Genomic DNA, 24,612 nt, shown 5'->3' on the forward strand with positions numbered 1-24,612 from the left:
AAAGCTTATGCCACTTAAAAAAAGCAGGGTGGGGGGCGGGAATGGAAATACATTCAATGGAAAAAAAACTAAACAGAACAAAAGACACATAGAAGCTGTATGCGAGAGCATTCTGAAAATCTAGTAAACAATACCATGACTTCATGAAAAGAAAGTGAGATAAGAAAACTATTTGATTTCTCTAGGCTAATGCCCAACCCTTTACCTATTGTAAATATATTTTCTTTGTGCATGCACATGTGATGTTCTGAATCATCAGCACAGGGAGACCAATGTTTACAAGTTCTTAGAGAAGTATAGCCTGCAGTATAGATGACACTGCATTTCTCCACTGTTAGTTTTAAGGCTTTCAACCGTTTTGAAATATATAGCTTTGCAAAACAGGTATTTCGGATAAGAATGTATCAGCAAACAACACAGTCATACGATTTAAAATGTTTTCAAATTGCAATTTTTTTGCTACATTTTAACTGTACAGTGCAGTGAATATTTATAGAGGATATACCAGGATGCTCACACAATTTTTTTAACCAAAATTTCAGAAAAAAAGAGATCAGAATGAGGGCCAGCCTTCCTCATAATTTTCTGTCTTGGCCCAAGTAATTTCTGAAACAACCTGCTGAGAATTATGATTAATCCGTAAACATTTGTTGCTGTAGCTTGCAGAACTTAAGCACCTTACTCATTTATGCAGCTTTTCAATTAAAAATACAGATTCATAATGTTAACCTTAATTTCCAAGTAGCTTTAGACTAATGATAATCAGTAGCATAAGTACATAATTATGGTTCATAGATAGTACTGCATCTAACACCAGGTCTACATAATTTGCAATAGTGTCCTTTTAGTATGTCAAGTTTAATAACTTTAATATTCTAATTGAGAGGAAAACACGATAATTGTTGTGTGTACTTATAAATTCTTTCCTCTCTTTTAAACCTTAAGGTTTTCAAAACTTTCACTTAGGAGTGGATTCATTTACACACTGTGTAAAATCTTAACTATTCAAGCATATTATGACCATGAGTGCTTAAAAGAACAAACATGCTAAAAATAAAAAGTAGGTATCATTTTGATTTATTCCAATCGACATTTTGTTCTCATAAGAGTTGCTTTCATTTTGGAAAACTAATATATTAATGAATACCCAACTACACCATATAGTTACGTGCTTTTGTGTATACTGTACATATATATATACACACATCTACACATATATATACAGACATACACATACATGAACCACAAAAAGCCATTTAAGGATCTAATGGAGATTTCTCCTACTTTCTTCTGAACACTTAGAAATATGCTAAATACGCAGGCCAACTAATTAATGACAGCCTTGACTGTGACAGATACTCAGTTTAATGCTGTGGTGTCTGGGTCACAGTGTTCTAATGAGGCGAATCTTTCCTATTTAATAAGACAAGGGATATAATGGTCTGATACAGAAGAAATTAAACATCTAGTTCCAGAATAGATCCTCCAAGATCCAACTACTTATATTAGCATGGGTGGCAGTTTTAGATCTTAAAAATAACCTCATTCTTGACAAAGGAGGAGACTCCCGGGAGTATCAGAAGTGACACATACCTTAAACCCACATACCTTAAGCTGGTGACCTCCCTTTCACGTCAAGATGCCTTCTCTTACTTTATAATTTACATACCACCCTCCTCTGTAGTCTGTAACAGGCAAAACCAGATTCTATAGCACTAAGTGATAGTTTCCCAGCTCCTCCCATGGCCTCTACAGGTAGGGAATCCCATACCAGAAGGGCTTCATCCATCATGCTGGGTGAGGGCTCTGCAGAAACTGTACGAATGGTACTCAGTCCTGTTAGGGACACATTTGACAGGCGTCTTTTCCTTACACCACTGCAGTTGTTTGGAATTTTAAATGCACATCTCTTATGGTAGTTTAGACCACATCCTGAAAAGAGAAATTTAAAACTATCTGATTATGGTTTATTACTCAAAAAAGCAAATAATTTTGAATTTTTTCAAAAACAACACAAATTCAAAAACACCAGCCTTATTTTTGATTAAACTTTTTCCCTCTACTCTGCTCTTCTACCAAATTTTTAGAGACATGATGTTATCACTTCCAAATAGATATAGAGATATATAGATAGATATATATATATATATATATACACAACCAGTGTTTTTTCTCTGACTTTTCAAAACCTATGGTCTCAAAGTGCAGGGAATTTCTACAACCAGCACTTGTGAGGCAAGGAATGCCATATTCTGCTGGATTCAGTTTACCAGAAGTCAAATAGGTGTGACAAAATGAGAAAACTTAGCTATTACAACTTCATATGGCTTGTCAGTAACTTCAGTTAAATAATCTGAATTAGAGCAGTACAAAAATGATACAGGCTCATTAAGAATCATAAGGGAAGAGTAAGACTTTTCTTAAAAGTACATATTAACCAAACTTTTTATACTCAAGGTTACAGAGCCATATCTAAGAGGCCTCAGAGCAGTCAAAAAGACAAGTTCTTTAATCAGTTAATTACTTTGATAGTTCTTACTGTCTCCAACCAATTTAAAAGCAGCATTAGACACAATACACAGAATTGGAATGGAAAAGCCTCTTCTTTAGACTGAAAAATTGCATCTCACTGCAGCTTACCTTCACATTTGAGTCCCTGACGCACCAGTCCCCACAGCATCTCTCCACAATGGTCACAAAAGGCTGGAGCTCGATATGAATGAACAAATAGAGCATGGGGCCGGATTTGAAAGTCTTCAAATGTAGCAGAAGCTGTAACAGTAAGATCACAGAATTAGTAACATAACTAATAATCTCCACTTATGTGGTACTTCATCACAGAACAAAGCAAAACTCCTTCTGGCCACTATGATGCTGAACCTTGGATTTGGAATTGTTCACTGTATAGTATTTTGAAGATAAAAAGAGTGATAATATACCTTCATACTACAGTGACCACTGGAAAAAGCATAAAGCTGCATTTACAAACCTGCAGCAATGACGTCTCTGACAATATTCTTCCAATCAAACACAGGAGTATAATAGCGTATCAACATTTGCCAAAATTGTCAGAGTTCAATCAAACATCAGAAATTTTTCAAAATACTCTTTTACAGGCTTGACTCACTACACCTGAAGTTATATGTACATAAATTAAACTGAACGTATCCAGTAAAGAAATACTGCAAGGTTTTTCTGACGAGTAAATGAAAGTGTATCTAAAACTTCTCCTGATCATTTGGTGTAATTAATTCAGCAGCCTATGTTGGTATCGGTGAACTGATCACTCAAATTAAAAACATGTATTAGAGCTTAAAAACAAAAATGTAATGATATACCCAAATTTTCAAAAAAGAAAAAAACCTTGAAGAGCAGCCTGGAAGATGGTTGTGCATTTCTTGAAGTACCAAATCCTTACAAAGTGACATGAGCCTGCAACTAGTGTAACAGCTGCAAAAGTTAGAGGGGCTAGTCAAAGGCATTAGTTCAAACCATAAAAATAACCAACTAAAATGTTTATAGAACTATTTATAATACAGAGACAACCAGTACCACACTTTTAAAATCAGACTTAAATGAAATATTTTCATTTTCTTATTAAATATCTTGAACATGTATCAGATAGTCTAAAGAAATATCTGTCAAATGTTGTTAAACACTAATCACATACGCAAACATTTGATCTCATTCAGACTGCCATTTAAACAAGTTATTTGTGTGCTTACTCTTCACAGATATCAGGATGACTGCAATAGGTATGTAGCCACTTAAAAGAAATACTTCATCTTTCAACAGAAATACATTCCTGATTTGCAACTGACAGAAAGAAAGAAAAAACCAAAACCAAAACACACCCCCTCCCCACAACCCTGTTTTTTAATGGTTCAATTCAAAGGAATTCTTAAAAGATCCAAATACCCCGGCTTGTTCCTTGTCTGCTAATGAAAAGATAACCAAAAAATCTGCACACCGATCAAGAAAACATTTTTAACTAACTAGAGGAGGGTACCAATAAAGACCTATGCCCAGGCCTCAGCTGCTTCTCTGTAAAAAACTGCTACTCTTTTCCAAAATTGTCCAAAGAAAAATATGTTTCTAGTCTCAACCAGTTTTGAGATCTAGTAACAAAAGTATTTAGAATACTATCACAAAAGTAGGATCCAATGATTCCAACAATATCAAACTTCACTTTTAAAAAAAAATTTTTACTAGACCAATCCAAACCATTTAACAGCTTGTTTATTTCAGGATTTCCCTTCCTTCTCCCAGGATTATTTCATAAAAAGCCATGCTGAAAAAGCTTACTTAATTCATAACACTAGGACTTCATAAAATAGTCCAACGCAGACACATCCTGGAACTAAATTAAATAGTTTTGTATTTATCTAAAAATGTTAAGTCAGGCATATTTTCCACTCAAGGGCTTTCAAACACTTGTTCAAATATATTATTTTTCTTTTTTTTTCCATACTACAGTGGTCAAATTCACTGTTAAGACAACATTTGCCCTGTAATGACAATGCTCTCCTTGGTCTACTAAAAACACGACTCATCACAGAATGGGTGGGAATTGGAAGACACCACAGTGGGTCATCTGGTCCGACTTCCCTGCTTGAGCAGAGTCATCCTAGAGCACACATGGCACAGGATTGCTCCAGATATCTGTTGAAAATCTCTGGTGAGGGAGACTCCACAGCCTCTCTGGGCAACCTGTTCCAGTGCTTGGTCACCTGCACAGTGAAGAAGTCCTTCCTCATATTCAGGTGGAACTTCCTGTGCATCAGTTTTTGCCCATCACTTCTTGTCCTATTGCTTGGCATCACCAAAAAGACTCCATCTTCTTGACACCCTCCCTTCAGAACACATTTTTAGATGTTGAACAGATCTCTTGTGATTTTACTTCAGGACTTCGAGTTAACTATCTTTTTGTGCATATTGCCAGGTGTTTTTCTGCAATTCCAACCAAATGGAAGAGTATGTTGGAAGAGTCAAGCACTCAAAGCTTTAAAATATATTTTGATCTTATTAAAATACAAATATATATTTATATACTTCACTTGTACAAAGAGAACCAAATACAGGCATATAAACTTTCCTATTTAATTTCATATTGAAGATAGGAGTTTGGACAACACCCTCCCAGTAGATCATTGGTCTGTGAAGTTCAAGAAGGATTTATTTTTCTGGGCCTCTATTATCACCAGCATGCAGCCACAGGAGGAAAAGTTGTCACAGTCATGCAGCAGACATCTATATGGTCCTACCACATATGGGTACCAACTGTGTTGCAATAGGTCAGCAGCTGGATGAGATCAAATTATAGATGCAAATCGTACTGGCCCTTGATAATTCACTTCCTCTTCTCTTGCCTGGTCTATGAAATCATGATATATATGTGAAGACATGATTTTCAGCATTTTGGAAACTCCAGCCACAACACACTATGACATGCTATAACGTATCTCCTCAGCAACTCAGACAGCTATAAACACAGCACTAAGCCTTCCCATCTTTCTATTGGTCTCCTTCAGACTTTCCATCTGGAGTTTAGAGCCTCATCTCTGCTGTTCCAGACTTTTGTTCATGGATTTTGCATATTTACCTACAACTTTATGACGAATACTATGATTAACATTTCTGATTCTTTGCAAAATGAAATGATCATGGAAAAGATACGTATGTATGTAGGAGCCTTTTCAAGAATACGTGCCAAAACTGGAACACTATGCCCTACCAGCTTCCAACAGAACTGCAATGTACACTTCTTTGCTATTGTGTCTCTAGCTTAAATTTGCATGTGCAAATACAAAATCAAGAAGCTTATGAAAACAAGATACTCAGTATGCATTTCTCTCCTAGGAGAAGACAACACCCTCAAGACACAATAGCCATGAATTTTGGTAACATATATGTGAAGTTTAGAGATGCAAACTTTTTGTTTGTAGACTTTCCTGAGGTTGTTTCTAGAAGCATACAAGTAATAATCAAACCACTATTAAAACAAGGGATATGTACAATAAGAAGTCTGAATCTCAATCTAGCAAAGGATTTCTGTAACTAAGTTCATGACAATTGCTTTGCATAACCTAACATTACACACGTATTTAAGTTCTATTTTGCGTCAATGATGCTTACTAAATTGGAAGACTGGAGAGGAGTTTTACATTGATTTACTGGGTAGTTTTACAAATAGTTTGAACAGTGCACCAAAACCACAAATAGCCTAATAAAAATCAGTAACTCAGTTAACTTTAGTTAGTTTAATAATTTAGATAATGGATTGAAAATATATTACCTTAAAATGGCTAAAATAACCTGGGGATTTTGCAATTTATATATTATTTTCTCTGTAGAAGCAAACCTGAAATCAAAATCTCCCACAAATAGTTTTGCCTTAGGAAGTGATTTATACATTAGGTCCTCCTTTTAAACTTCTTCCTACCATCTAGTCAGTCAACTTTTTAAAATTACACGTCTAGGAAGCCTTTCATACAGCCACTAACACGCAAAGCTTTAACTTTCAGAATATTCCTGTTATTCACTGAAAAAAAACCAAACCAAAGCCTTGCTGATGAAGAGGAAGATATGTATATTTTTTCCAAATTAAATTGAGGCCTTTCTTGGTAATAAAAAGCTGTAATCAGACTACCCTTTTGCTTTGACAGAGCACTGAAGGGGTGAAGACAATTTTGTTCCTGTATGTTAAACTGTGCTGTAAAAAAAGGGGGGGCCTCCAAATATGGCTATAAGCACATCCTAAAAAACTTAATTACTCTGCAGAAAAGTTTGAAATATTATGTTCTTAATATAACACCGTTACACTGTTAACTCTCAGACTACCTTGTCATCATCTATTTAAGCTTTCCTAGTATCACCAAAACACAGACACTGAAACTTCAACAGTTTTGACAAGACTATTTCATCAGATCTATTAATGACTTGGCTGCTAATGGCTAGTACTCCTTGTTCTGGGCTCAGTAGCAGATCTATCATTCAGCACAGCTGGAAAGGACACTGCACATCAGAGAGGCAAGGTAGGTCTTGCTTTCAGAAAGAGGCAAATTATTTACTTCATCATTTTGTGTTCCAAGTCCAAAAGGGCTTTGAACTATAAGCAGAAGTGAGATCCTGCTCTTATGAGTAACAGAGCTTCACACAATGAGCACTGTCATCTTGCATCCATGCCTCTCATGGCAGAAGAAATCATCTATCACAAGACTAGCAATATGTTGCAGCTATGAAAAGCAGGCATTCTCCTGCTACCTTCCACCATTTGGAATGCATTTAAGAGTAACGTATCCTGTTGAGTTCCCACAGGCATTCGTAACTTGAGTCCTTACTTACAAGAAGTGCTGGCATCCATCACTTAAAAAATTAATATAACCCACAACTATATACTACTAAACTTCAAGCACTGCTTAAACCATAACAATTAATGACTGTGTATACAGTTCAGCTGGACTAAGAGAAAGGAAACCATTTTATTCTTTTCAATGTTCCAGCCCTGGCAATCAAATACAGTTTGAGTTTCTGGAGTTTCATTTAAGTTAGCAGAGTTCTGGCAGCTCATACAGGCCAAAGACTCCATCTCTGATCACTAGAAATAATCTTTTCCTAGAATCTATACATGTACGTATTTATAATCATTCTGTTTCTTTCTTTGCTCTGCTCTGAAGTAGGGAAACTTGGATATGGAAAATTTGAATCTACTAAGCTTTCTGGATATGAATGTATTTTAGCACTCTAAATTATACATGCCAGGAAAAGCCTACTAATACCATAAATTTGATTTCATTTTCTTTACCTATTATTGCTTTATCCCAATGCTTTACGTAAAACCAGTTCCAATTAGGAATGATAAGTTGACATTCAGGTAATTATCTGTAGGAGTTGGGACAGAGGGAGAGATACATTTTCAGAACTGAATTTGGAACTCTTGAGCAGAAACCTGCAATTGCTAATTGCAACTGGTACTGGCTAGTTGCAATATTTTTATAATACCCAGACTAATCAAAAGCTGCATGTTCTCAATCCTCCAGCAACACAAAGATACAGGAAACTGAATCACCTGCCATGAGGCTGAAAACATGTTGTGCTTCTGCACCTGGACTATTTAGTTTGGAAACATGAGCTTGAGTGTCCAGAAAGCCAATGAGAGGGAAAAGAAAGGTCCCCCAAAAAGAAACAGTCATGTCAGAAAGAAGGGGGGCTGGAAAGGCAAGGGTAAAAATCCTGCATAGAGGTAAGATGCTAGAAATAGGGGAAGATCCCATAGATCAGAGAGAGAGGGAGGCCAGAGAACCTCCAGGCATTTTGATCAGTGATGGCCAAGGCTGGTAGCTCCATGTGGTGGCACAGCACGAACAAACAAGACTTTGTGCCCAGCCTTCCTTGGCCAGCAGCTACCTCCTTACTGAGGCAAAATGTAAGGCTGGGAAGCGAGCAAATGAGCCAGCATGGGAGGCATCCAAGTAAGGATCTCATCTCCTTCCTTCTTAAAGCCCAGTATCCAGATTCACTATGGGCTGTTGTTTACAATGTCTCATCAGTGACATGAGATTTAAGTAATAAACTAAGGAGACAATAAACCATTTGCAATCATTTGTCCAGTGCTAGCTCAGAATTTAAAGGAGTGTTAATAAAAGATTAACATTTATGAGTCAATGTGCTTGATTCATCTGTACACTCTAAATTTTTAAAGTTCAGTTCTGATGTACTTCTATATATTTGTGAATGATTCCACAGTTTCAAACCTACAAACTATACAGCTCACCGTGTTTAAGTTCATTTGAAATCCCATCACACAATTGTTTCATTATGAATTTAACTATTTTTCACACAAGTGGAAAAACCAGCAATACTTTACTTCACAGCTTCAGGCCCTGTTAATCATAAAACACTGCAGAGGTATAAATTTAGCATAGTAAAAAAAAAATTAAATACTCTGCAGGTTTACTGGAGTTATTGATGCAGTGTTCAAAACTGGTTCTGACTAGTGGCACTAAGGAGCAGCCCAACATGAAAAATAAAGTCTCTTGCTCCTTTTCCATGCTCTGACCAATCTAAATTAGTATCTTAAAGTAAATGTTATGAGCCCTTTACATCTTTATTTCCTCTGACTTTTTTTTATGTTCTTCAGTGTTCTTTTCCAAGGATTCTGAAAAAAAAAATCTCAAAAAGAAGAGGTGCTCAAAAAGAATTAATAGCACTTGCAAAACTTATTTAATTCCCCCAAGTTTCTTTCATAAAAGGTCAAGATTTTTTTTTGTTATATGGTGAATAAATGCTACTGGCTAAAAGTACAATGGAATTAAAAATACAATCTTATATTAAATTCAGTAAGGAATGAAGGAACCACCGCTGCATACATTAAATTGTTTTTAACAAACTATACTGTTAACTATCCGCAAAAGTTTAGATATCTTTTAGAATTACCCTAAGAATTCATAAATATATAGCACTACAGAATAAATACAGCTGGGTTGTTTTGGGGGTTTTTTGCAGAGTTTTATCAGATGTCCACAGGCCTGGATGGGATGCACGCAGCAGTACTGAGGGAACTAGCTGATGTCCTTGCAAGGCCACTCTCAACAATCTTTGAATTATCATGGTGATTGGGAGAAATGCCCAAATTCTGGAGGAAAGCAAATGTCATTTCTACCTTCAAGAAGGGTGAGAAAGAGGATCCAAGGCAAATACATGCCAGACAGCCTCACCTGAAGCCTCTGAAAAATGATGAAACAACAAATCCTAGAAATATATGACCAGTTCTGGAATACGCTTTAGTGTCCGATTAATAATGCTTTCTTAAGGTCTCAGATCTTTGATGAGACCACCAGAGATATGTAACAGAAGCATGACTGTATACAACCATTCAGTTTTCTCAGGCCCACTTGAATCTTTCTAGGATAACACTAGAAAAGGGAGAAGGGAAATTAAAAATGCTAAAGAAATGCACAAGGTGACATAACCTTGAAGAAATAAATTAATTATTGTTCTGAATTGTGGTTGATTTTTAAAAATTGTTTACAAAAATTCAATAACGACTCATCATAGAAACATCTCCAGTGCCTGGCCAGGTAGATGAGAAGGTCAAAATTATATAAGCAAAATGTTTAGTTGCTCACTAAAGAAGTGTTCTACTCAAAACATGTCTACCCAGTATTTCTCCCACACACATAACTAACTAAAAATTAACACTAGGAAATGGTGATACTAATATTCCCCACATGGCATTCATTCTGTGTTCAGTTGCTGTGAACAGCTGTGACAGATGAAGAAAACCACTAGAGGCATGGAAGAGACTTAGATATAAGGAGAGATTAAAAAATTGGAATGGTTTTGTTTGGAGAGGATATGAGTAAGAGTTTACTGGACTCAAGAAGAGGAGGAAGCAAAAAAACAAACCAGGAAACAAACATAATTGCTGCAGAATAACCTTCTGCACTACCAAACTACAGTGATAGAAGTCTTCATGTCCTAAGAAGCAGGAAAGCTCTCCAAACTTCTTTTTGGCAACAAGTCACATCTTAACTATGTTAACAGAAACATTCTTGGGGCCTCTTAAAAAGCCAGAGTGAACCAGATTCCAGCTGGAATGACAATGTCTCCAGGCCTGAGTCACACTACCATCAAGATATAAAAACTAGCAGACTGCAACCTGTGGCAGTTCCTGTGTATTTTCCTCCTTAGTTGCCATTTCAAATTGTTATATTCCCCAAGGGAAGTAGGTTTGCTTGTTTGTGCTCAGACCTCTTTTAGCTACAAACCTCAAGCACTTCCTGAAAGAAGATGTGTATCTTACCACAAAGGACTGCAAACATAATTTATTGGAAATTACCATGAGACTGTGTATTTCTATTTGCTCTTTCAAAATCAAAGTCAGCAGTCAGCCAATGGAAGTAAATCCAATGAGTTCAACAGTGATATTGAAAGATATATTTTTTTACATAAGCCATATTTAACTTGAAGCCTACTGCAGCACCGAGTTATTGAGACCATAACTTCAGAAAGACTTGAAAAAGTAGAGAAATTCTCCAAACACTAGGTTTTTTTCCTGACACACATCTGAGCAGTGTAGAATACACTGTTGACCATGTATATAAGTTGTCTGATAGGCAAGTTATTCCAAGTAGGTTACCCTTTATTTTTCAATGTTCTGCATCATTTATAGCTACTCTCTATTCAAGACCACTACTATCATTTAACAAACGCACTGATACAAATGTTTCATCAAGCATGTACTGGTCAAAGAAACTATTAAATAAATCTATTAAACAAAACGCTGTATGACAAATCAAAGATTTTTCTGCTTAGCTTGAAGCAAGGCTTGTTCCCCATTAAATTTGTAGCTAGTGAGAATGAACTGGGGAGGCAATTATTTGATGAAAGTGGATGGTGTCTGGTGAGGAAAAGAGAATCCTTTGAGTGGTGGCAGTTTTATAATTAAAAACTGTGTTAGTAGCAAAAACAACTGACAGAACATGAAGAACTGTGAAAAGGAGAAAAAAATTTAATTGAAGTTTTCTTACTCAAATATTAAAAAAAAAATTCATAAAGAGATGATTTTTTTTTTCCTAATATACAACTTCAAGTGAAACTATAGCAGTGGTCTCCGAAGTGAAGTGCACACACCCCTGGGTATACAAAAGACAATCCATTAGGGTGCAGAAAGAAAATATTAGCACTTCAGCTATATATATAAATTATAAAGAAATAAATACACATATATTGAGGGTGTATGCGTGAAGATTTTTAGTGATAAGGTGCACAATAAAAAATTTGGACTTTGCCACTATATCTTTAAGAAAAGCTCAAGTGCTATTAAAGACACAGCCTGTGAAATAATTTATAGCTATACCCAAGTTTCACACACCATAGATGTAAAGAAAGACTATGAAGTAAATAAATTTGTAAAGCAGTAAACAGAGTTGATATATCCTTTGATGAAAATATGTTTTTGTCTTATCTTCCACTTTTTTCCATAAACGCATTTTTAATTATAAGCCTTCCATTTGATTCCTGAATGCTAATCAGATGATAGCATTGCATTGTAAGTCTAAATGAGCACACAAACATCCATTAAAATATTGGACAACATACTGCAGACTCCAAGTTTCATTCATCACCTCAAGTCTTTTGAGAAAGGATCATCTGACATGGGGGCTGCTGAAGTATAATACTTGAATAACATATTGAGTTACTGTTACTAAGAGGATTGTGTTAAACTCAGTCAAAATGACAGTATCTAAAATCTTTTTTAAAAGGGTAAATGTGAGATATATCATATTAAGAAAACTGAGTAAAAGTTAGTATCTGAAAGAATAGAAAAGAAGAAAACTGAGTAAAAGTGCCTCACTGAGCTAAGAATATTTCAAGGAGAAAAAGGGTTTTTTTAACTCCAGAGGCTTTAAAATAAATATAATATCCAAAGAAAATAAAGATTTAATTTGGTCCACTTTGGAAGCTGATAGGCATTTTTTAATGCATTAACTGCAATTAATGGTACTTAATCAATTCCATCTTTCTTGGAAAGCTGGCTGTACAACTTACTGGGGTGAGGCCTGTTAAAGTGGTGTGACATGAAATATGTCTCTTTTCAGTGAAATCATGTGATAAGAATACAAAAGCATAAGAATTACTGGATCCGACAAAAATCTACTAAGCCTGGAATCCTGTCTTTGAAAGAGGACTTCTCAAAGCAATATCAGCATTCTCTGAAGCAGAGAAGGTGACAAAGGTAGAGCACACAAGGGCAGTGACACTACAAGCCATTTTCTGTTTTGTTGCTACACCTGACACTTTACTAGTCATGCTTTCCAGATCATTCATGAATGTATTTAACAGCACAGACTTAAGTACCTTGCTGGTAACCTGCTTCCACTGTGAAAACAGCATGCACTCATACCCTTTGTTTCCTAAGACATAAACAGTTATTTATCCATTTAAGCATTTACCCTGTTCTCTCATGAAAGCATAGTTTCTTTATGAGCATTTGGACTGAAAGTGTTTGCATTAAATCTGGAAAACCAAGTGAAATATCTCAAATGAACCGACAATTTCATTAAAGAGCACACAAACCGAAAATGTGCTCTCGCAAAAAATCAGACCATTAAAGATGTGTAAGGTTGGATGTTTGATCTATTAGGTTGCAGTGGAATAGTGACCTCTCATATATAGGCACTGTCCAGAAAGCAACAATTAACACAGTTATATATAGAAGAAAAGACAATGAGGCAAACAAAGAAGGAAAGAATCTTTGGGTCCTGAGAACTTCAAACACAGTCATCTATCTGCAATTCATGACCCAAGAACAATGTGAGACTAATGAACCGTGAGGGACACAAAATCAAACAACTTTAACCTAATCACAATTGAGCCTTACCTCTATAGAAAGAAGAAAAATGACAGCGAGAGAAAATTGCAAGGACATAGAGGAAGAATAATTGTTAAAGATATTATCTTAGACAGAATAAAGATATTTGTATTTCTCAAGACACCAAAAAACAGCGTGTTACCATAGCCATGAAGGCACCAAGAGAAGGATGCTCTTCAATCACAACAAAGCAAAATCACAAACTGTGACCAACTATGTAAGTACTATAAAATTATGTTCAGAGATATAACATCATAGGGTTTCATCTCAAGTTGAACTAACACTACAATCCAGTTATGTGTTGATACATGGCATTTACTGTAATTGTATAGCTATCCACAGCTTTTATTCGGCTCAGTATATTTTATCCTAGGCAGTATAAACTGTACTGAATCAAAATAAAAGGTCCACATCTAACAACCAGGTGATCTACCATCTATGTGATATTATAACAGAAACAGCTTCTTAACAAAAGCAGTGGATCAATTCCTGCCCTCATCAGCTCAGCAAGGGAACATAAAATAGCTGCTATTTGACTTTCTTGCCTCAGGAATCCTGCCAAGTTGAGCACAACTGCTCACAGCAAGCAGTTGAAGTACATTCCACTAATTTGCACAAGATGCTAAGGTTTCATTGTCTGCTTTCCAGCAGCAGACAAAAACCTCTTACACCTCAATGTAACTTTGCCCAGTAAAAACAAGGTAGAATTTTTATAAACAAACCCATATTAAAACTGTAAATATACAATTTTTTTTCTCTATATCATGAATAGACCAGGCAAATTTACACAGCAGTTTTTAATAAACTTCATGAAAAAGGTACGGAAGAGGACAAACTATGCTGGCAAAAACAAGTCTAAAGACACCTAAAGTAATTGTTTCCCTGAAGTCCTCAAAAAACAGAGCTTTAAAAAAAGAGTACAGATGTACAACACCACAGCAATTAAGGGAAAAATGGCAAATACAGTTATTCTGAAAAAAGTCACAGATACACAGATGAAGGGTGGCAATTGCATCCACAGACAGCTTAAAATAATAACTTCGACATATCATTCATTTCAGAAAGGGGCTAACTCATCTACATTCCAGATCTCATGTAACAACTTAAAGTAAAAACTTGTTAAATAGTTAACTAACTTCTCTGCGAAGAAAGAGTATGAAGGACAGTACCTATCATTAATATCAAGTGATTGGCATCAACAAATTGCAGTTGAAATAAATTATTTTTACAAGCTAGTCAAAACAACACTGAAGGTCTCCAAAAACCTAGGAGTTAACTTCAAGAAGAGAGTTTATCACAGCAAAAATAATCCATTCTGTTCAAATTTATTGTGATTTTTACATTATGCTATTTTGTTAATTCATGTTTGCATCCTTTCTTTCATGAGTGGAACATGAAAGTAAGCTTTTCAGAGGTCCAGTTGAAGACTTCAGCAAATACTACTTGATCACATCAAGACTGAAGAACATTTTTCAGCTTAAACTCACTTCACATAAATATGCTTCCTTTTCTTGAGCAAACAGTAACACTACATTTTAGAGAGAGATCTAAGATGTAACTTCTGGTTTCTTTTCCTTTCAGTGTTTATAAATGACTAACTACTCATCTACAGCCATCTTGGACTGAAACTTTGCAACTTCTGTACCTTGCTTCCTGATTTTGGGTTGCCTACTAATTTTTGATGGTATTCTAATAAAAGGAACCCTTCATACAAATATACTTTGAAAAAAAAAAATCCTTTCTCTGAAGATTCAGACCCTTTTCAGTCTCAAATGCAATAGAACTATGTAGATGTTGGATTCAGTGAACACATTAGTGAAGACTTCCACAGAAGTAGTAAAAAATTTTCCTCTTTTGTGCATCTGAAGATGAACTTTCCAACATTTTGAAGAAAAAATGAAATAGAAAATGCACAGCTAAGAAAACAGAAACATGGTGAGTTGTGTTACTGCCAGAAGAGTATTAGTGATACTGTTCAATGAATGCCCAGCAGCGCAGCCTAATAAACCAAATGTGTTCACCGTACAAATTTTTTGTTCTAATACATTTCTCAAGTGTTCCCATATTTCTATACAAACTCTTATCAGAATCCCATAAATAGTGTTCAAACAGATATTTTAAAAAAACATAAAATAAATGGAATACTGTAACTAAAATAAACCCATATTTATTAGGCTACTACAATCATAATAAAAGTTCCCTTTTCCTCTTTTAATGTGCAGCTGACCAAATCTGTAACAACATACTCTTTTGCTTCCACTCTTATAATAATGCTCGACCTTTCAATTCCAAAATGCCAGAATCTATACTGGCACTGAACCACAGTTCATCTGGCTGACTGCAACAGCCTGTGCTTATCTCCTCTGGATGAGTCATCAGACAGACACACAACATTTGTCCAGCACACTACATGATTGTCGCGGTCGCATATTGCACCAATGCAAAACGCAAGTAATAATGTTGAGTTGGAATAAAAAGCACACTAGGTGCTGCAATATGAGCTGAGTAAATTTCTTGTGTTTCACCAGAAATCTTTAGCTCTAACACAAACTGTTTCAGTTATATTGCAGGACATCTGCAGGTACAACTTCCTTCACTAAAACGGACTAAGGTGCTCAGCTACAGTGAGCAAAACCTCTCACCTGTAAGTTTCTGTAGATAGTTTTCAGCTCTTTCAAGAACTTGTAATATAAGCTCTAAGCCAAAAGACTATCACATTTAATAATCCTTAAACTGCCAAGAACAGAAGTGTGGCAAAAAAAAAATCATCACAGGTGGTCCAGCCTTTTTAATAAAGTCTTAACTACAATGAAAAATAGAAAATGCATACTACTAGGACATGAACTGATTGTATAACCCTGAATACAAGGACTGACAATTCATCTTTCGCTACTCTGACCAATATTGACCTGAGCAATAAAAAATGAATGCAGTCGATCAGTACAGCTTTTGACATCAGATATCAGGGCCTCAGGGGATGCTGACCCAAAGCACAAGGAGTTTTCAGCAGCAAAGCCATAGCAGTAACAATGTGTTCTACTGCCCCTTTTGGACATGACAGTCAAAAACAATTACCATAACATACCTTGAATTCACAGAACTTTAGAATGTATATCCTGTTTAGATCTCTATAATGAAGGCTAGAAATAAAACACTTCAATGAGTTCAACATATGCATCTGAAGACATACTGCATTTCATTTGTCCTTCCACCACTCAAGCACTCAGTATCATACACTGTAGTGCTAAAGGCAAATCTCTTCTGTTTTCAGAAGGTTTTTTTAATCCCTTCAAAATAAATTTTCAATGCATATTATTAAACATCCCAAAAAAGACTTCTTATGGCCCTGTATTTAGGCAGACTTTGTCCTTTAATTAAAAAGAAAAGATAACCCATCTACAGCTACTTTGATATGCACTATTGCAAAAATCCATAATAATTTTAAACTATGTCTGAATTTTCAATTAACAACTGCCTGCATTAGTTTGAATAATTCCCTAAACACTACAGACTATTTGTACAGTTCTTTTTCTTCTTCAGTGTTGCAGAACTGGGAATACTTTCCCCCTTTACATGACACAGGAATTGTCTGCGAAAATTAATTGCTGCATTTAGTTTAAGCTCATTTGGGGGAGGACACTAATGCTTTCAGGTGTTTATTATGGAAACGTCTTTAATTTCTTGTATTATTTGAGACATCTAACTGAAGGTTTTAATTTGTAATAGTGCCATGAGTCAGGCCATGACATATTAGAAGTTTTATGTGCTGTCCTTTGCTTCTAGAGATTTAAACAGCTACTTCCCTAATTTTGGCAACTAGAAGGCATCTGATCTACACTCCAAAAGCATATAAACAATATATCAAATAAAGCACTAAAGTCCTTGTTAACTTTTTTCACTGCATCCCAGTTACTGATGTGGAGTGATTATTTTCTGTGGGAAATATTAAGTTCAGATTACTAGTATCTTTTTTAAAATGAAAAACTTATTTCCTGATATGGAAAAGATGAATGATGACTTACAGGAATGACATGCATTATTCCTTATTTCACTTTTTCCTATTCTAATCAAACAATATGGAATAGGCTCCTATACAAGAAAAAAACATGTTCTTAGATTATGTGACCTGACTCTTCTACTCTTTTCAGTGTCCATTAGGACTTGGCCCTTCTCTTCATTAATCCTACACTCTTCTACAGCTGCAATTTTTACTTTCTTATGGCATATATGTCTTTGTATTTTTAAGCGGTTTTCCAGATGCTCTGTGTGTTCCAACTGCAAAAAAAACCAGCCCTTCCTTCATCCATCTTCCAAGTTTTACTTGTCAAATAACACCTTTACATCTTTACTACTGCACACCCATGTAAACTCTGCACCATTCCTAGTCACATAACTCATATCTTCTTACATCTAAGCTTTTGACAAGTCCTGTTGACACCTAATGACATCCTCAGACTTCCTCTCCATTTGAGTCACATAATTGTGTTCTCCCCTTCTTATAATTAAAAAAAATAAATCATGTAAAGAGTCAGAGCAGTCTTGGCAAGCATAATTATGCAGGACTTTGAAAAAGCAATTACTCTATTTCCAGTGGACATTTTCATGGCACTCTACATAAAGCAAAAGGCTTATTAACATTGACCTGTTGCTTAACTAGTAATATGGATGAAAGAGGTTGTTACAAAATATACAGGGCAACAGAAAAAATAAGTAAAAGGCATAATATGCCTATATACATCTGAGAAAGGAATCAAGAAAAAGGAAATTTTCCTTGTATGGACTCTCACCTATGCTGGGTCAAAATCTAACTGGGAGAATACTACCCTGGGTATTTTCATTCACAAAAAGAATGATGGTAATTTTCATTGGTTTTTTGTTACCTGATAAGACAACTTCAACTAGGTCTCCCTCTTGGATATCTGCAGCTGATTTCACCAACTGGAGAATGTTTTCAGAGGTAGGGTCATGGCGGAAGAGCAAGATTTTGTCGTACATTCCATAGAAACCACATTCGGGAAACTGCAAATACAAACCCATGAGAATTTACTATGCTATAAAACACATAACTGTAAAATACAGAACTGTAAAACACAATTACTGTATAATGAAATTTTGAGGGCAGACTGGACCACTTCTCAGACTGGTACCAAATAGGATATATCTTTTTACATCTATGAAAATATTTATCCCTATATTCTGAAAATGTTTTTTCCCCCAAGCAAGTAAGCTCATTTGCCTTTTTCTTCCTGTGAACAATGCAGTATCCACTAGGAAATGAGACAGAAGTAAATGTGTCCCTCAGCCACTGCTGGTAACTTTTTCTCACACAAGTTCCTGAGTAAAATGACTTAATTAGACCTGGAGCAGGTGTTTGGACCAGATGTCCTCTGGAGTGCCCTTCTAGTCTATATTATATTATTCCATGATTCTATGATCTCTCCCTAGATGTCTGCCCAAGAGACGCTTTGAGGCCAAAAGAAATATATTTCAGCTCTGCCTAAGATGCAGGGCCTAAATGATAACTCAATATGAAATATCTATTTTTTGAGACTGAAGATACCAGGCACATAAAACAATGTTTCAAAACTTAATCATAATCATTTGTCTCAATGCAGAGAAATTGGAGCTTCAAAATCAGATTAAATCCTGTTTAAACTAAAGGTTTTAAAAACTCTGAGGTTATAAAATGGAGGTATTATCTAGGTAACTTCCTTTCCTTTATTTTTTTTTGTTTTCTGCAGCACAAAAATGAGCATTTTTTTCATGCTCCCAGCCCAAAGAACTAAGACGTTGTTCTGAAAACACAACCAAGAAACCCTTTCTCTGTTACAAAAGAATCCACTCAACTTTACATCAATGCACTACTCCATGTTTTAGCAACATGCAATGAAAAAAACACAATGACAAGTACAGCTGGAGAAATAAACTGGTATGTTTTGAGGTTATACACAAACACAGTGGCATTCCAAAGAATGTTTTTTTATAGAGGCAGTGAAACATTATTCTTCAAAATGGGAACTACTGATCCTTTTCAAAAACTGCAAGGTTTTTCTCATTTCACTGGATTTCAGAAATACCACAGGCATTTCCCTCTAAATTCATTATGATTTAAATTGTTTGCTCTCTCTTTATATTCCCATTCCATTTGCTCTTTTCAAATAGTTCTACTTTTTCTACCTAAAAAAAGTTATTTGCAATATTACAACATACTACGTATGTACGTAGAAATATGTGTATTGTGAGGTATAATTTAGTATATTCTGCAGAAAAAAGTAAATTCAATTGCAGCATTTTTTGATAATTTATATACAAGAAATATCTTCTGTTTGAATTAGTTTTCCCCAGATACACCACTCTCACATCAAAACAGTCATTTTGATGGGGCGATTCTTCAAACATTTTACAAGGACCAACTGTTGCAACAGTGACAAAAATTCCCTCAGCAAAGCTTATCCCTGCCTACAGTAATGCTGATACACACAGACCAAGGTAAACAAAAAGCAGCCATGATGTTTGGTACTACACCACCATAAAGAGCATTCAGTTTTGCTAAACACGAGAAAAAATAGGGGAACCATGGTATTGGAGCTAAATTCCCCAATACTAATAAAAGGCCTAATAATAATATACTAATAAAGCCTAATAAAATACTAATGATAGCTGCTTAAAGTGAAGTTAAATGGTCATTATAATTGCCATAATGAGGAAATGCAGCACATCTGTAAGAATCAGGAGTGGAAGACTTCTTACATGGGGTTCAGACACAGGATGTATTTCTGGCTGCTTAACAAGTCATCAGTAGTCATTAAGACATCGAAGCTGTCCATAAACACCTTGTTTGCCTACTCCAAGTGAGAAGTAGAATGAATCACTTCAATGGCCTTTCAGTGTGGTTCAGTCAAAGGTGCATTAGTTTACAAGTGAAACCAGATAAATGACCTTTACAGCATAATAACTTGCTTAACTGCCACACTTTAGCTGTGTATTTCAAATGTGTCCTGCCTCCCCCTATTTAGAAATAAAAATATCAGTTTTCTAACATGATCACTTACCAGAAATTCTAGGTTCCAGATTTAAAATTTAGCAAAATTTCTAAATCAACTCAAGTCTATCCCCAGTCTCGATGTTATTTGTTACCCTCCTGTTTTGGTTTAAGAAAATTTAAAGGAAAACACTCTAAAATGAGTTCTCCCCCCTTGTTTTAACTAATCCCTTTCCACCAATAAGGAGAAACAAAATACAAGTAGATATAAGTGAAAAAATAAATCTACTAACAAGTGAAACTGCAACAGGCAATAAATGACAGTAAATAACCATTAGATAGAAAATCACTTAATATCATGAACTCCCCCAGAACAAAGAGAGCCCCAAAAAGGCTCTTTTCAAGATGGCACCCGCCACGGGCAACCACTGTGGGGAGAGAAAGGGAAAATGGCATCAGACCCTGCCCTTGAGATGGCATCTTTGCAGGCGATCACACGGTCTGGGAGACAAAGGGAAGGGATGGTGGCAAACCCTCGGGAGAGCAGGAGCTTATGGAGCAGTTCTAGTGGCAGATGAGAAGTGCTGGCGCTTGTGGGGTCAGCACCACTGCCTGCCAGACTGACGATGTTGGTGCTGACGTTCTCCCAGCTGCAGGTGTGCTGTGGGGGGAGAAACCGGTGTGTCAGCACTGACACGGGGTGACCGGGCCCCAGCGACCGGCTGGCTTTGCAAAGTTCACTCCAAAACAGTTTTTGATTGCGACGTGCAGATTTTTTGAGTGGCTACTATTGGAAACCCAGAAAAAAACCAAACCAAACAAACAAAAAAAACCACAACCACCCAAAGCAACCCCCTCCAAAGTCAACCCTTCACCTTCAGCAAAGGCTAAAAGGAGAGAGAGACTCCATCCTTCCTAACTCCAGCTTGAAAATGGACCTCAGCAACGCCCCATTCCCCCGCTTCTGTTTTCCAGCTGCCGGGTCCTAAAAAGTCAGTAACAATTTTTGGGCACAGATAGATATGGAATACAATAACATTTTGGGTTACCTACAACACTTCCAGTGTAGAGAGAAGAAATATTGGACAGTACATTTGGTCTGAGAATGAAAGGCTCAGCGCAACTGAAGGAAGTTCAACATTTGGCTCACTATAGACACTAGAGTTTGGAAAAGCTGATATAATTTCTTTAATAAAATCACTTAGGAAAAAATATAGTATGAAAATACAAATAAGAAGGAATGCAATTACTATTGAAGAGAGTATCCAACATGCGATGTGAATCCCTTTGAGGCTTTATTTCTGCTTTCCCCATTCTTTGCTACTTAAGGACAATTTATTAGAGATGTATAAGACCATTAGGAAGATACATCATTATTAGGTAAATCCTCCATAAACATGAAGGTTCTTTAGCCTAGATGCATTTCATGTCTGAGACACAAGCGTAATCAATTACAGTCTTGTATGTACTTAAAAACTGGTGCTAATAGGAACAGAATAATCCTTTTCTCCTCTGCGCAGAACATTACGGATTAGCAGATCTGAAATACAGGAAGGGATAAAATACAGGGAATTGGACTGAAGACAAAGAAAGCTTTGCACAGCTAAGAAATTTTTTTAAATTCTTATTTGCCATCCTAAGAGAATATCTATTACTGGAGAGCTTTTTTTAAAGGTTTTCAAACAAACATATTATGGAAATGTCAGGAACTTGACAGCTGATCTTTCTGTTTTGGATAGAAGATTAAAGTAGGTAACATCACATGACATGAAAAATTTACTGTCTAATACAAATGGATACAGTTTTGATCAATGGTATGGCTAAATGTGTTTTGCTATTTTTAGTTTTATTTATTACCTACTGTAAGTCTGTCCGTTCACAAGCAAAGTTAAATCTTGCATGTGGCGATCCAGAGTGATATTAGGCCAAAAAAAAGTGCTGAACTTGGCATGACTGTTCTCAATAAAACGGTTATATCTTATAGAGGACAGTCTGTACTATACATCCACAAGTTCCATTCATTAATTTACGAAATCAAAGGAATTCATAAAATAGTTTGGGTTTTTTTTAGTTAAAACACACTATCCTAAGAAAATGAACAAGTATTCTATTTTCTACAAGAGCAGTTAATGTTGTCCAGCCTTGCTTAGATCCCATTTGTTATTATGTTTATGACCCTGCCATAGCCTTACAGTGGGAGCCTGGTGTAGTTCCCTAACTCTGTATTACTGTCAAGCAGCCTGTAATGTACTACCAGAGGGATATTAGAGGATACTGTCAGAAAACTGCTACACCAGTTATACCATGTATAAACAACTACTAGTCCTAGAACAAAACTATTGTCTAATCTGTAACATACTCTTCTGCAGAAATGTAAATACAATACACTGTTTTTCCTCATATTGACAGTTGCATTTAAAAAAAAAAATTATTTGTTCCTATGAAGAAACAAAATTCTGGAAGTAAACTGATTTATTTACCACACTTAAAACTTCTAGGAAGATCCAGTTTCTGTGTCCTGTAGAGCTGCATTTATAAAGCAGACAGACGTAAGTTTGCAGGGTAAAGTTTTTAGAGGAAAATAGCATTCATGTAGACAAGTAATTATGTCACAGTACAGCCAAAATAATTTCAGCCAGCCTGATGAGGAAAACTTGTAATTTAGACATCATCTCCATTTAAAAATCAGCATTCAGGGATAGCAGATGGGGACTGCTATCTAGCTATCTGCTATCTAGCAAGAAGGTGTTTCTGGATCAAACTGCAAGTTATTTTTTTACTTTCCCACTTTAAGGTGAAAAATTAAACATTCTATTAAGAAGAGTATTCATTACTGTGGCTTAGAGTGATTACAAATGTATTCTGAATACAACCCATTTACTACTGGATAGTAGTGATTTAAATTTGTTAGCTTTTAAGCTATTAATAGTTACTGAATGTAGATGCAGCAATCATTCACAGACTGTGAATACTACTTTAGTACTACTTTAATCAATTACATCTCCACAAGAAGCAAAATGCATGTCAAAAGGTGTGATTACCCTAAAATTTTCTTCTAAGAAATTCAACAACAAAAACCTAAATGTTAGTTTTCAGTATTCCCACTCTTGCCTTCCCAACAATGTTTGTCTCATATTATGCCAATAATTTTTCTTTACATGTACTGTAATACAACCACAATAAAAGCATATGATTTAGGAAAAGCATAACAGACTTTTATTCCAAACACTGAGCATTAAAAAAAAGCTGTCTAAACATTCATATAGAACATGTCTTACATAATATTGTAGCAGCTTTTATGGTAAAAAGAGGAAGTGCTACTAGCATTTGAAGTCACCTGTAATAAGCACACTGAAATTGTGTGCTTCTTTCATTATCTAGAAATAATACATCACAAATGTCTACCCATAAAACCTTAAAGAAATAAAAAATAAAATTAATTTTTGAGATGAAAAAGACTGCTGATCAGGATCTCAAGTAATAATTTGTCATTGCCCATATTGTGGGCACTTTGGCAGCAGATTGTCCGTAAAACAGGGTAAAAGAAGCCTCAGCACTAATCTTCCTCAGCAGATACAAAACAGAAGCAAGCATTAAAGTGTTTTTACCCTTAGCAACTGTAAACATCTCAAGAAAATCCACCAAAATATTTCACCAATAACCAAAAAGAAGCAAAATGATTATGCAAATTGTGGATTTTCATTTAAAAAGCCTTCAAGTGATACTACAAAAAAATTTGCAAAGTCAAATTACAATAACTAGAACTTCTATATATAAGTATTCAATAATTCATTTAATCCACTATCCATTGCATCAGTCAGTAATTTCAATGGCATTGGTCCCTCCACATGCAAATACAAGCTGAACTGTGTACATCCTTAACTGTGCGGTTATTAACAGTTGTTCTCAAAACAAGGATCAAAGAGAAGCTGACAAAAGAAAAGATTAGTTATATTTCAGATTCTATTTATTGTGACAGTCAAGCGGTTTTATTATTAGAGAATGGAACTTTACAAGACCTGATGTATCTAAATACTAACATATCTCCAAATTGAATTGTGAAGCTTTCAAAACTTAATTAATAATAAAAAATCATATACACAATCATCTGAACGGACAACCTACTCAGCCTCCTTCTTTTCTGGTAAACCACAATTTAGAATGGAATATAACTTCAAAGAAAGATAAGACTGTCTAAGGTGAAACAACTCTTCACCAGTTTGGTTTAATAATTATGTATTTGGAAGATTAGCAT

The 24,612-nt window shown here is 35.6% G+C and overlaps 1 protein-coding gene across 2 annotated transcripts in view; it reads right to left on the reverse strand.

The window, feature by feature from the left end:
* PRKD1 (protein kinase D1) overlaps positions 1-24,612 on the reverse strand; it is a 121,068-nt gene that overhangs the window by 40,213 nt on the left and 56,243 nt on the right. For both annotated transcript variants that reach the window (XM_069017728.1, XM_069017729.1), the window contains exons 2-4: positions 18,256-18,394; positions 2,641-2,772; positions 1,772-1,932 (exon numbers count right to left, since the gene is read on the reverse strand). In XM_069017728.1, the coding sequence (XP_068873829.1) occupies positions 1,772-1,932; positions 2,641-2,772; positions 18,256-18,394 (432 nt within the window). The remainder of the gene's footprint in view (positions 1-1,771; positions 1,933-2,640; positions 2,773-18,255; positions 18,395-24,612) is intronic.

The sequence above is a fragment of the Aphelocoma coerulescens genome, chromosome 5 (assembly GCF_041296385.1).
Source record: "Aphelocoma coerulescens isolate FSJ_1873_10779 chromosome 5, UR_Acoe_1.0, whole genome shotgun sequence".
Lineage (NCBI taxonomy): Eukaryota > Metazoa > Chordata > Aves > Passeriformes > Corvidae > Aphelocoma > Aphelocoma coerulescens.